Raw genomic sequence first — 15,396 nt, 5'->3', positions numbered from 1 at the left:
GCTTATGGGACGTTATTAGTATTGAGTTTTTAGGTATATGTTTTTTTTTCTTACATGGTTTATTTTTGTGAACATATGTGTGCCCTCTATATGCCAACAAAAAAAGTGAAACTTGATATAGAATTAATAATTTTTCGAATGTTATAATTTTCCAATAATAATTCAAAATCAATTCCATAACGGCATGACGAGGCACGAAATGCAATTTTAGCAATGTATCTACCTTTTATTTTGAACCGTCAATATAAGCTAAAAATTTTTATTATAGATATTGAATCAGCTTTTAAAACGCTTGTGTTGAAATTATTATATTGAGTATACTGTGATTCCAAACGGATTTGCATAGAGCGATTTGCGCTCCATGTAAACATTCCTTAACAGTCATCACCCGTCAGTTGACTGATAAATGTGACACCTGACACATGATCTGTCATGTACAATGTTTTGATTTGATGACACTAGCGAGTCAAATATATCAAATCTGCGTAGAAAATTGAAACTAGTGAAAATTAGAATTTCGCAACTAGAATAGGGGTATTAAAGAAAAGTGTTAAACGTTAATCTGCGATTTTTTCAAATTACTTAGTAATCATCACTGTTCGAATTTTAAGTGGTGAGAATAAGGTCACTTATGTAATAAATAAAGGGTGGCCTCTGTAAAGCATTAGAAGTAATAGTGAATACATTGTAATTCCCTTCATTAAGTTTGCCTATACTGGTAGAAGGCAATAAAATTGAGCCTCAAAAACTTAAATAATAAACATGCCTTCTCCAAAACAGAGAAAAATAGCTATTATGGGCTACAGGTCTGTGGGAAAATCATCACTAAGTATACAGTTTATTGAAGGGCAGTTTGTTGATTCCTATGATCCTACTATAGAGAATACTTTCTCCAAAACTGTTAGAGTAAATTCTCAAGACTATGAGATTAGACTTATGGATACTGCTGGTATGGATGAGTACTCATTGTTTCCTAGTCAATACAGTATAGATGTCCATGGTTATGTCTTAGTATACAGCATCACTAGTATCAAGTCTCTGGAAGTGGTTAAAGCAATTTATGACAAACTACTAGATATTACTGGAAAAGTGCAAGTGCCTGTTGTTCTAGTAGGAAACAAAACAGACCTTCATTTAGAAAGGCAGGTGTCTTCAAGTGATGGAAAAAAACTAGCAGAAGAATGGGGTGCAATTTTCTTGGAAACTTCAGCGAAAGAGAACTTATCTGTTTCTGATGTATTTCATTTGCTTCTTACTGAAATTGAAAAATCCAATGGCAATTCAGGTGATAAATCAAATTGCTTAATATCCTAAATCTTTGCCATAAATTTCTAGGAAAATTGCTAGTCTTGTAAGTGCAAATATCAGTAATATTTTTATAAAACATATTTGTATTCGTTAATTTTATAATTAGTTGTATAGGTTTATTTGAGTTAATTGTATGGATGTTGCAGTCTTTTTTGGTTATCATGAATGATATAGCCATCCCAACAACAATACCCAATTTATTTAAGAAGAGTCATTAAGTTCATATTTTTATGCCCAGATAACTGGAATATTATGTTTTTGATTAGAATATAAATTTTTTGTCAACAATTTTCAAAATTATATAGGCAAAATTTTTATATTTTTTGTTAATTGCAGTGTTGCTACAGAATTTTTATTGGGTAATTCTCCAATTTACATTATTTTGGGTTGGATGTCTTTCAATTAAATTTAATTGCAACTGCCCTACATGACGCAGAGACATGATACACATATATATTGAATAATAATATATGCCCATGCAGAAAATCTTCAATGTTCTTCTTTATATGAGTAATGTATATTTAATAAAAATATAACAGGGTTTTAATTAACGTCATGCAGGTATTTCAGAGGATGATAGTACTTGTGGTCTAAGGTGTTTTGTTTTTCTTAAGGACAGGGTGGCAGATTTTCTTTTTTTTTCTTACTCTTTTGAGATTTCTCTGTTGTGTGATATTGCTTCAAATTTAATAAATCAAATTATTTTTTAGAATATCTACAATAAAAGAACTAGATTATTGGTTGTTGTATACAAGTTGTTGTTTGTCACATTTTTCTGAATTGCCTAAAATTTTTTTTTTAATATTTTTAATCATGTTTATCCAAAATGAAATAAAAACTGACATCAGATCTACTTCTTTCAAACCAAGGGTAAAAAAATTCTTAAAACATGTAGATAACATAATTTTAAACTCAAATAAAAAAATATAAATTTGATACAAAATAATACCTAATTTATACAAAGTTATTGCTTTTACATGTACAATCATATTTTTAGGTTTTCTTTAAGCAAATCTCAGTTTATTTTTCTTTCAAGATTTTTTATGTCCTTGCTTGAGAATATCAGAACCATAAAGTAAGTTTATCACATAATTTAGGTTTTAAACAATTATTTGTATCAGCAGTAAATACAGAGTGATCAATGTGATCATATTCAGCTTTTATGGTGAAATTAAACTAAAATACCTATGCATGTATCAGTAAAATGATTATATATTATATACCTAGTCCAAGATGGATTTATAAATATATTTTACAATGTTTTGCAGAATCTACTTAATAGTAAGATAGTAGGATCTATAGTTGTTCAGATTATAACTTTTTCCAGATTTTTACATTGGGATAATTTTTGCCACCTTAAGGCCTCTGGTAAAACTCCTGTTTCCAACAAACCATTTAATTAACCTGGTAAACTATTTTGTTTTAAATATGCAATTGTATTTATAATTTTCATCTTATCGGTAAAACCTCCTCTTTAAATGATGCAAATTGTTTTTTTAATTATTGTCAATTTAATGTTTAAACTCAGTTTTTTCCGAGATGCAAAAGCTTATTCAGTTCCTGTGTTATTTGGTCTTAATTTTTTATTTTTTCTCAATTTTTAATAATTTCTTAGATTGTAGGTATATTCATTTTTCTGTTTCCTACATGGTTCATTTATCAACTTCTAGGGTTTCTTAGAATCACTAAAGGCTCTGTTAATTTTCAATTCTGCATATTTTTTTTGTAGTATTGTTTCTACATTTTGTTTATGTTTTTTTAGTTTTTATAGTGTGATCTTTCAGAATTTTTTTGTGGAGCATCTTTTGTTTAGTTTTCAGACCTCCTACACTATTCATGTATATGTCACTGTTTTCAATTTATTTGTGAAAATAGCCATTAATGGAAATTGTGTTAGGATGAAATAAAGTAGAGTAGAAAGCAGTTTTTCCTTATAATACATGTTATATGTTTTATTTAAGATCAACCAACAGAGTTGTCACATAAATACATTAAAAATAAAAATAATTTAAAACAAAATACATTAGCTAATCAATTAAAAATAAAATCATAAAAACTGTTGAAAATATTTGCTTTTTGCTAAAATGCTTTAATCAAGTCTTGTTGAATCAATACAATTTAACACCCTGCATTCTGCAACCAACTATTTTAATACTTTATTGTAGAGTACTGTCTGAGTCCTGGAAAATAATTGGTGTACCAAATTTGAAATACTTATTATAGAACATAAAAGAGAATATGTAAAATACAAAAAAAAAGTTGGGAAAATTGAGTTTTCCATCCTTTAGACGAAAATGATGTACAGGATGGCAACTTGACAATGGACTTTTTCTTAATTGCATTTTGTTCTTATTTTAATGATCTCTTTCACCCCTCTGAAATATCTGTCTGACAATAAAACCCTGTATATATTTTTTAAGAACATGCTATTTAATATTTTTATTTTTATTATATTGATGTAGGATAGTTGACCATATGCCAATAAAGTTTCAATTACAGTTAAAAAAAGTTTAAACGTACAAGTTTCAGTTACTAATAATGTTGTCAATATCGTAGTTATTGCCTTTTCTGTAGTTTTTCATCAAAAATAAAATTACTTTATTATAAGATTAACTACTTTACAATAGTTTTTTACTTCATTGTTTCAGATAAAAGATTAATTTAGTTTATATAACTTATGCATTGAAAATTTGACTTTTTTATGTTCAAAATAAAGAGTTGAACAGTTATTTTTTCACCTGAGGCAAAAAATAAATAGTCAACAATGTAATTTTCTTCACAAAAAAATCATCATAAGACAAATATATTTTTCTGTAGAATCCTGTAAAATTTTCAATGCATTTTTCATGAAAAGCAAGTGAAAATACAGTCCAAACTCTAATTGAAAGGTGTCTTGTTGGACTTCTTTCACCATTTGGTATCTAATACCAACGCCTACAAATAAAAAAGATGTGAATTTTTAAGAATTAAAAAGTGTAAGTTAAAAGTATAAAAATTAAAAAAAAAACAGGGATACCTAGCAATCAGCTATCCCTCCCATTCTATTACATGATAGGAGAGTATCTAACAGTTATCAATAAAAAAGATATTTAATTTTAAAGCTATTTTAATGATTAACAACCACTAAAACAATATATATTTATATATAAAAAAAATATTTATTGCTGTGTTAACTCTAAATTTTTAAGTACCTATCTCATTGAGTTTCATATAACTTCTCTATATTTTCATTTGAGTTTATTATTAAAACTATTTCGTAAATATGATTAATTAAAATGAATTAAAATTAAAATTTTATGTTTCAGTTTTATAGACTTAGCCATTTCTTGAATATTTTTTTTCTATACATTTCTTTAATTTCTTCCCAATGCTCAAGAGAGAAAAATTACTATTATTTTTTATTAATAGCCCTTTTTACATGTGTGACTTCTATATTTACATCAGACATCGTCTATATGTACCTTAATAGTTTTCAGATCTTTTTCAGTGTTAAAAGTAATATCTTAAAAAGAAGAATAGAAATCAGAAAATAATAGCAAATAAATAATGGGGAAAAGTTGATTTGTTCTATGCAACATTGGAGAGACCATTATGGAGGATTACTAAAAAATAAGAATGTTGTATATTTACTATATTTATGATGACTTTTTGCACTTGAGTTTTGAATGTGTGTTCTTTTAAAATGTTTCTAATTTTCAGAAACTACTTTCTTCTTTTTAGACTGTGCAAAAATAAATGCACCTATTTATTTATTTCTCTTTAAAGTAGAGTTTGGTAAAGTTTTAGAAATAAGGGATAAACAGATCAAGCTTTTTTGGTAAATAAATAATAGAAATGAAGTTTATATCAACTAGGTGTAATTCAAGTTTTAAAACAATTTATGTATTTAAAGATTTATTAAACTAAAAAAAAAATTACAACCTAGATGTAAGTATTAATTTTGAATATCTGTTAAATTCGGTCTGAAAAAAAATATTGTTACTACTTATTTTGTTAAATGTTATGATATGTAGACATCCAGATCATGCTTTTAATAATTTTTTTTTTACTTCAATTTTTTTTTAAGGATTCAATATCGAGGGCTTCATAACAGGGGCGTATTAACGAAATTAATAATGTGCAGGAAACTAAAAAAACGTTTTAAAAATTCTGTGGTTTAGGAAACTTTGTGAAATTTTACATGTAAATGTATTATAAAATTGCTGTTATAAGCTTGCATAAGTCTTACCATTTAGGACTACCAACACAGACTTATAGTCGATACGCCCCTCTGTTACGCTGTAACACTGGGCGTAGTGTTATTTTAGTTAATATTTTGCCTGTAAAATTTGTCGATACGTCTTTATTCAATTAAACCAAGTTAAAAAAAAATATTTTATTTTTCCAAAATGACAAATCAGTTCCATTCTTACTACAAAAGTTCATAGAAAAAATTAAAATTAAACTTTAACTTAACATTTAACAAAAACAAACTTGAATAAACTAATTGTTGCGGCCACTGCGCTTCTTTTATCGTATCCTGTTTTTAAGAGTTGCCGGGGTTCCTCATCATCCGAAGTATCTTGATTTCCGTCATGGGGTAAATCTTTATAATACTGATGGTATACTCGAGGTATAACTGTGTTCATTGTTGAAGAGAAGCAACTTTGGACACTCTTTTGTAAATTTTATTGCTCTAACATTCTTCCAGTTTAAAGTTTCTCCCTGTTCAGCAACTGTGCAGTTAGGCATAACATTTTCGCGATAAATCTTGAAATTTTTGAAGTCGGTATATTCTAACACATGAACGTTGTATGGCTGACCTTTTCTTTTTGCTAAATGAATAACGTTAAACCAGTCGCTTGGAATATAGATTTTGGAATAACGCGATGCAGACTCAATTGTGAGTCGCACTCCATGTGAGTATCCGCCTTCTAAAAATTTTATTTCAATGCTCTCTAGAGAAGAATGTTTAAAAAGAGCCTGATGAAACATAGCAGCTACTGTAGAATTTCTATTCTGTCCAGGGCAGTTATCGGAAAACATTATTAGGTGCTTTGCAGTCAACGGTACATACTTTTCAATAAACATAGAGAGACATATAGAAATTTAATTTGAACCACATTTTCCATTGGTCTCATCCCAAATATAAGAATAACCTGTCTTCTCTTTTGTCGCATAAATAGTAAAATTATATGCAGCTAATTTTCGTTTATAAAATAGCGGCTTAGCAAAAAAAGTGGGCTATACAAAACTGCTTCCAAGTCAAAATTACAAGTAAAATAGGTTGGGTCACTTCTTGATTTCTCAGCATCTTGTTTTTTTATGACATTTATGGTGTCTTTTCTCTTTATGTGCAGCTGGTATTCAGGTTCACGTGGAAGTCTGGCATCTGCAGTTTGAAGGAAAAATTCGTAGCACCAACACTGATCTTTTCTTGGAATATAAAAGGCAATCATCTCTTCTATCAATCTTTCCTTATATTTTGACTGAGATACTGGTTTAACCTCAAGTCCCTTGCAATATTCCAGATAAAGTGTATACATTCTTTCTTTATTTAAAATACTTTCCAAATATTTTTTGGTACTGTCTTTTCTACACCAATGAGCTGGCACAACTGGAAAGGAATTAATGTAGTTATCCATTATTTGAATAGCATCATCAGGAAGTTTGATACCCGGAGCATGTTTTCTCCTGTTATCTGGAGATGGAAGGTTTACATCATTGCGAGAGATTTTTGCAATGAAGTTCGCATCATTTTTACAGAAATACCCAATGTAGATAAGAAAAATTGCTTGCAAACTGAAATTTCCACATTAAGGTATAAAAAGCTGTAAGTATTTGTGTACTTTCTTCGAGATAATTGAACTCTGCCCGTTGTAGTTGCTTTTCTCTTCACCCTTGAACATAAGCACGGCGCCCACTGAATCGGCATCGACCGTCTCGGCACGGTCGGTACAATCGGCCGGATTTGCTTCACATGGTATTTAAATGGGGCCGAGCGCACTGAATCGGTTCGGTACCTTCGGTCGGTTCGGTTTTCTCCGCCGACGATCTCATATTGTGAGGAGGGCAACTTTTGCCGATTGCACCGAAAGCCTTCGACTATTTTAGCATTTTTTCGCATAGAGTGAGAAACTGTTTCAAACAATTTTAAAAACCGTTGATTTGATAAATATGTCAAATATGTCGAACAGTTTAATCGAAGCTGTTCGCAGTTTTAGAATATTGTATGATAAACAAAACACATATTATCATGATAATTTAAGGAAAGAAAACGCTTGGGAGGAGGTATCCAAAAAACTGGTTGTTCTGGTAAGTGTCATTTATTATATCTTAAATCGGTGTTTTCGTTATTTACTGTTTATTAAGTTGGCATCATCAGGAGATTTTAAAACTCAGTTTTAATTATCTGAGGATGCCAACTTGGTCGGCGAAATGTGCGAGTGTGAAAGTTTTCGTTTTGGTGTTAAGTGGTGTACAACTCTTGCTTTGAATATAATTTATGTTTTTACAAAAATACACAAAAAAGATAGCTTATTATATAGTTCACGCATTCAAATGCACGTTGGAATGTTATGTAATAATTTGTTTTATTTGATTCTATACAGGGTGTCCCACAACGAATGCCGGCTATCTATATCTTGTAAAGTAGAGTTCAGAAACTTTTAAAATTTGACAGTATACCAACGTTGAGGCACAATTCAGCTAAAATAATTTTGAGATGGCGCAAAAACCAGTTCTCGTAATGATAGAACCATCTTCTTTAAATTATTTTCTAAATAGTGGGATATCAAAAAATTGAGAGGGCGGAGGCATGACACTATACAAAATCACCCTGAACATATTTTCATTCTAAAATATTTGAAAAACATTCCTTCGTCCTCCAGCAAAAGAGATGATCATATTCTCCGAAATCTCTTCTTTTCAAAAAATATGTACCCAAAATCTCCTAAGCTTTTCTACCGCTTCTACTTCAGCACAGGCTACTGCAATCATAAGATCCTCTTCAGAATCTCAGGAACTGCTCATTTTTTTTTAAACGCTTAAACGGGAGTTTAATCACCATACTTCTATAAGCTCGAATAGTCGAACCACTTTTAAACGTCGTCGTGTCTTCGTTCTGCCGATTGTACGAGCGCTAGTTACCGACTGAACGGACCGAACCGACCGAGCCGATCCGATTCAGTGGGCGCCCTCCTTATAAAATCTCTTTGTCTTGAGAGATTTTTTAAGTCCCCAAAAATTATTAAAAATAATTTGTCTTCCCGCGTAGTTAATTTTTTCGTTACATCTCAATTTGCAATTATTGCATACATTTTTTAACGTTCTTGCAGGAACTAAATTTCCTTTAGAATAAACATATTCCATGCCACTGTTTCTTTTGAGTTTTCGGACTTTTTGTTTCCATGATGTAGTTTGTTTTTGTTTTTGTCGTTTAATTGGTCCTAAAACCAAAAGTACATTATCATCAACAAACAGAAATAAAAGAGGTACAAAACTATTAAGACCAATTTAACATTTAGTGCCCTTAAGTAATACTTAATAATGCTCGTGCTTTAAGGCAAGCTAATTCAAATTTTTATTTCGTTAAAAAAATGCCTTTTAAAGTGACAAAACCTAATAACTATTATAATAAAAAAAAATTAATTTTTTTTTAAATATTTTATTAAATTTATAAAAAAATAATAATAATTAAAAAAAATAAAGAAAAACGTGAACTTACTTTCCATTCCGCCATCTAGGAATTCATCTTGTTGAATTGAATTTACTTCTTGTACGCTTTGGTTATCCAGTTCAGGCAAATCGTTTTCAAAAGTCGCCACGCCAAAATTGTCTTCTTCGCCACTGTCAACATAATCGGGATCTCTGAGAGAATCATCGGAATCAAAGGCATTACTTGCTGAATCGGATTCGACTGGTCCTTAAACCGATATAAGCTTATTAAAATGGTTAAAAATACGAGTATTGTTTATTAGTCCGGTTGTTTTTTCCATAATCTAAAGTCTTAATTTTTTTTCATTATTATGTCGGTAGTATAAAAAAGTACCATTTCTTTTAAACTCGAGTAATAATAACTCCTAAGAAATGCAAAAAAAAATAATTATACTATTTAAAAAAATTCCGTGTTATGCCAATTGAGGAAAACAATTTTCAAAATTTTTTGAAGAAGTTCGACTTTGAAAAATAAAACGACTAGTTTTAAGAAAAAAGCATTTTCAAAAATCAATTTAAAAAGAAATTATCATAATATGTTTTTATAAAGGCAAACATACGAGAATTTGTGATGTGGCCATTAAATATTTTTGTGACGGTGGATGTGATTTAAAAGAACCATTATCTGCTTACACAGGGATTAAATATAAATTAACCACAGAACACTTAAAATACTTACCAACATCTGTAGCCATAGCAATAATTTTTTTAGTTCTCGAAGACATTTTAGCAACAAAAACACTCTTGTTAACTTTCGGAAACGAACACTACACGTTGAATAAAACATGAATAATTTTAAGTGCCGGTGTATAAATATTCATTATTTATGTCTCGGTTTATGTTTATCTAAGTCAGTCTTAGTCATTAGATGACTGATGTATTAAAGGGTATAAAGGGATGTCTAAATGTAAAAGACTATTATTTTAATATACCAATTTATTATACCAATTATTTTAAGTTATTACGCCCTTCTGTTAAAATTTAACCACGCTGTTACCCACGCTAATATTATTAAGGCGTATGTTCATACGCCAAATAGTTTTGTTTATTCCTATTATAACATACAGGCGAATGAACATACGCTTTTTTGTTAAACTGCATATAGCTGTCAGTTTGTCGTTACGCCGAAATATTATAGCATTTTTCTCGGAAATAATTATCCGTGTATATAGGCCTTTTTGTTAAAACGTGCATTACATCAAGATCTATCGTATGCCCTAAAAAACGCGTTTTACCAAAAACGGCAGATACGCCTCTATGTTATGAAGCCCTCGATATATTACTAGAATGAGGTACAAGTAGAACCAATTTTCTAATTTTGAATAGTTCTTGTGCAGAAATAGCTTCAGATTCCAACAAATTAAACATTATTGTTTTTACAATTTTTCAATTATGTTAAATCTTTAAAAGATCACAGTGTTCTTTTATTATGTTTACCACAGATTTGTTCAAGTTACTTCTATACAAATTATAGATTTTATTAGGTGAATAAGAAAGTGAAATATTGATAAATAAAGATACTTATTTTTTCTTTTTATAAAAAAATATTTATTTCTAGTAGAATTAGTTTTTCGCATTAATAATACTTTTATAGTCTAGAGGTTTTTAAATAAGTGAAATTGGCTATGTTTATATTTTGGTCTGCCAGAATCTTAGAACATTGAAAAGCCTTTCAGTGTTTTAAGGCTAGAATTGAATTCAACTCTTTAAAAATAATAAATGAAAACAAATTTAAAATTATCATTTGACTATACTTTTCATGATTCATATAAATATAGTCGTTTAAAAACTAAGGAATATTTGGGTTCTTAATAATACTTTTAAGAATTAAATTATCATAATTTTATTTCTGGATTTATCAGTGTTAAAATGACTTAGTGACAAAATTATAGTATGAAAAGCTTTGTTGTTTTATTTATATCATAAAGTGGTTCTTGATAAAAAGCCGTTTTTGCAATAAATATAATAAGTGTAATCCCTTATGTTCATTGGCCTAAGTACAAATATAACTGCATTGATATAATCATTGTAATAAGAAATATAATACAATAGCCAAAAAACATCTGTGGCTTTCATGCTATGTTTTTAAGTACTCAGGTATTTTTAATAGGTAGTACAATATTCTTAGGAAAAATAATAATTCAAGTTTAATAATTATTATTTTAATTATATCTTATATATATAAATTATATCTATTAAATAATAGCTATTCACAGACACTCAAAAAAGTAATAATCGCATATGTGAAAATAAGAGATATAGTTTTTAAATAACAGTATGTGTAATATGGACTAATAAATGTAATCACATCTGAATATTTGTGCTTTTTTTTAATAAAATAAGAACATTGACAGCATAAAGAATATATAATCACAGTTTATACTATGTTATAATGATAAACTACCATAAAATAATATAATGTTCAGTGATGATACATTGTTTTAATTACGAACACAATTCATATCGGAATTCTTAAATCCAGAAAAACATAAACTATAGTTATGGATGGAAGGTAATTGGTTCAGTTACCAGTTTTATAAGGACTATTAATTATTACCGCCGCTACATGTTTGTGTGGGATAAATAAGACTTTTGAAATCTGTTAATATAAAGAAAACTAGTCTTACATGAGGTAAAGAACAATAATAAATATATCGCAGATTAAATATTACGTATTTAGTTATCTTTTTAGGTTTTATTAAGCCTTTAGTTTATTAACATAGAACTATAAGTAGATAAAAAATGTTTAATCCTAATATTGAGACATCAAACTACGGAATATTGTTAAATAAAAATTACAATGCTGTGGTGGCAGATTTAGTACTACAATTCTTTAAGAATATTTATCATTGAGTTTGTTGCAACTGGATTATTTGAAACTTATATACCTATATTTTATTCTATTTACAATTTGTGTAAATAATTATAATAGCAATGCACATAATTTTAATAGAGAAGCGTATGGTCAATTTGTTTTTGCGTAATTCTGTATTTTTAATTACGTATTTCATTAAATTTGATACATGTATATGTAAATTTGTTAATTTGATAATTAGACTTATGCGTTATGGCTATCCACAATAATGGTTTTTAATTTTTTTATGCGAAAACCGTGTATTGGGCGAAAAATTACCGAGAGACCAGATATGCTCTAAAAGAAATAATAAATAAAGAAATAATAAAATATATTTTTTATGAGAAGAAAAACAAGTGGCGTACCTCTTTCTTTTAACAAAATATTCAGTGCATAGCCCGCATGAACGCCAATGGCGAATATAAAATTTTTTATCAAGTTGGGAATTATCTAAAAAAATTAGGACAGCTACGCCCGACCTATTTTTAAAAGTGGTGATAAAGATCATTCCAACAATTACCAGCAAGTATCGGTGCTTCCTATATTTTTTATACTATTTCAGTAAATAGGTAATAATAGGCTTGCTTTATATTTTAAAACACATACAATTCATTTTTAGGAGTCAATGTGGCTTTCCTGAGTCAAGTGATACCACTTTAGCGTTTTATAATAACATAACTTAAAATTCAAATAGATCACGGTAAAAGGTTACAGTGTCTTTTGATCTGCGGAAGGGATTTGACACTCTTGACCACGGTATTGTATTGGGTAAGTTGCACCGGAGAGGAGTCAGAAATGTACCATACAATTGGTTTTCAGAATACCTAAAGGGTGATAAGCAAATCATTAAGTGCCATATGGCACAACTAGTTCAGAGTCAGTAGTCAAATGTATACAAAAATGAAATATTGAAATAAAAAAATAAAATCAAACACGTTTAGGATATATGATCATAGGAACTTTTTTGCTTGATTTTGTCCAAGGTACACGTCCCTGAATTTGGTCGCAATATTAAAAAAACACCCTGTATATTATTACAGCTGTGCCTTAAGGTACTGGGCTGCGACCCATTCGCTTCCTAATTCCTATGCATCAATAATATTGGAAATATTTTTCAGGGAGTCAGTGTAATATCATAATATTGATGACAACAGTTTAATCAGCATTCTGGGGATTCCTGGGATGAAGTATATCAACGTTGGAGATTATGTATATTATTATTATCAGTGCAGTGCATAGTTGGCTTAAAAACAGTTGGCTACGTTTAAAACCCATTAAAACTGTATTTATGACTTTAGCGTTTCATCGTCAGATTAAGCATGTCAAACTAATTTAAAAATCCATAATTTCACTGTTTTACCCTTTAAATAATACTCAATATAATTGTACAGTTATAGCAAAAGTTATTATCAACTATCTGGGGTTTTTTTAGATTAAAATCTTAAGTGGTGATATTATATATAGCCTTCGTAATTAAACAAATATTCTACAAATTTTATCAACATATATAAATATCCTTAATAAGAAATTGCTTATTATTTTTTACTGTTTCTTGGTTGAATTTAACCTGAGATGGCGTATTGTCATATGGGCTTTCGCATGTCATAGAACATTAAAACAGGTAAGTTTAAAAGGATATGATCAACACCTGAAACAAGGAGAGAACATTGGCGTATGCTCTGAAGTAGTAGCAGTCATGAAAAATGCTGATAGAAGTCGTTATTCAAACAGACCTTTTCCTGTATGTTTACAAAACCTATTTGAAATCTTCTGCCAATTTAACCATGGACCAGTGTAGTAAGTTGCGATGTCTTTTTGAAGAAAATCAAAATGTGTTTTCCTTGCACGATAATGACCTGGGAAGCACCTACTGGTTTGATGCATCATCGAATTAACACTGGAGACAATGCCCCGATAAAACAAGCAGCTCGAAGGATTCCGATAGCTAAACAAGGTGAAGTTTCCTCAATGCTTCAAGAAATGGGGACACAAGGAGTGATAGAGCGTTCCCAAAGTCCTTGGACATTTCCAGTTGTGCTAGTGATGATAAAGGATGGATCGAGCAGATTTTGTGTAGACTATCGGCGACTGAATGACATTACCAAGAAAGACAGTTATCCCCTACCAAGAATTGACGACTCTAAAAAGTCTAAAGAGTGGATACTGGTAGGTAAAGATGCACCCAGAAGATAAGGAAAAGACCGCATTCTCGACTGGAACGGTACTTCTTCACTTACTTAACAAAACTCAAATTATTAACTCAACTTATGATACCAGATCTTTTAACTAAACAAACATTTCTTAAGTTCAATGTGTCAAAGATTTATAACTTTTTATAGACAAACAGTATGTAATAAACTCTATTCATAACCAAAATTTTTTTATTAATGTGTTTTAAAGTCATAAAAATTACTTTTAGATGTCTCTTTGGCGCCGTTTCGCCCATTTCTCATCGTATTTATTTCTTCCAAGGAACCTACAAATATTCGGTGCAATACTTTTTGAACACCCCGTATTGATGAAATTAAAACAATTTAAAAATTCGCCTGAAACGGAAACACTTCTGTAAGAATTTTTTTTTGAGAAAAGGTATAGGCTCCTAATAAGTGGCCACCCTATACAAGCCATTTATCAGATGTTAGGCTTATTGCACTCTTAAGATATTTGTTGTTTAGTGTTAACCTACTAACAGTTATTATTTATCGTAGGCTAACTATAATTAGAAAAATGGCTTTGGATACAGAATTTTTGAAATCAAAAATAATGAGTAACGAGTGGAGTATCTCAGAGCTCCATACAGCATTCGACGTTGTTCCTTGTATACATACACTCAATTTTAAATTACATTAACTGAATTTAAGATGATATTCTCAAGTATTCCTAAAAATTTTACAATGAAATAAAACAACATATAAGTTATGATCTGGTTTTAATACAAGAATGACATACAATAAATTTTGAATGGAAAACGTCAGTTTTTTTCCACCAAATTATAAATTTGTTAAGTAAAATCTAAATAATAATAATCTAATAATAATAAAATAATATATACCTAATAATCTAAGTGGTAAATTTTACATAGGTGAAACCTGTAGACCATTACCAAAAAGAATTAAGGAACATAAATCTTACATAAAAAACAATAATATTTAAAAATCTCAAATTACACATGAATTTGACAACAACCATAGAATAAACTGGAATGCTTCCTCAATTTTAGCAAAGGAACTAATTTCAAAATTACGTAAATTAAAGCAAAGTGCATTTATAATGTTAAATGATCAAGGTAAATGCTTAGGTACTTTTTCGGCTGATGTTAATACATGGATTCCTTTGCTAAAAAGAGGGTTAGAACAGGGCATTCTCAAAATTAATTAATAATTTAAAATATATGACATTCAAAATATGAATATTTTAATATATTATGTATTTTCCATCATTAAAGAACATTAAGATCACACCCCTTTAATTTTGAAAGAAGTAACCTTTAAATTTTTTTTATCTGTCAAAACAGTTTGTTAAGCTATTAATCAACCGTG

At 29.3% G+C, this 15,396-nt stretch overlaps 1 protein-coding gene across 1 annotated transcript; it reads left to right on the top strand.

Moving 5' to 3' along the window:
* Positions 1–449: 449 nt before the first annotated feature.
* LOC126742892 (GTP-binding protein Rheb homolog) lies at positions 450–8,330 on the top strand. The gene has a single exon (XM_050449745.1). It carries the CDS (start codon positions 763–765, stop codon positions 1,312–1,314), a length of 552 nt encoding a protein of 183 aa, XP_050305702.1. The 5' UTR covers positions 450–762; the 3' UTR covers positions 1,315–8,330.
* Positions 8,331–15,396: the final 7,066 nt, after the last annotated feature.

This window comes from Anthonomus grandis, chromosome 12 (assembly GCF_022605725.1).
Source record: "Anthonomus grandis grandis chromosome 12, icAntGran1.3, whole genome shotgun sequence".
In the NCBI taxonomy this organism is placed as follows: Eukaryota; Metazoa; Arthropoda; class Insecta; order Coleoptera; family Curculionidae; genus Anthonomus; species Anthonomus grandis.
This window is presented reverse-complemented; position numbering and strand designations above follow the sequence as displayed.

Bases quoted from the DNA above. Each gene is read 5' to 3' on its own strand.
- LOC126742892 (XM_050449745.1), top strand. From the start codon at position 763: ATGCCTTCTCCAAAACAGAGAAAAATAGCTATTATGGGCTACAGGTCT.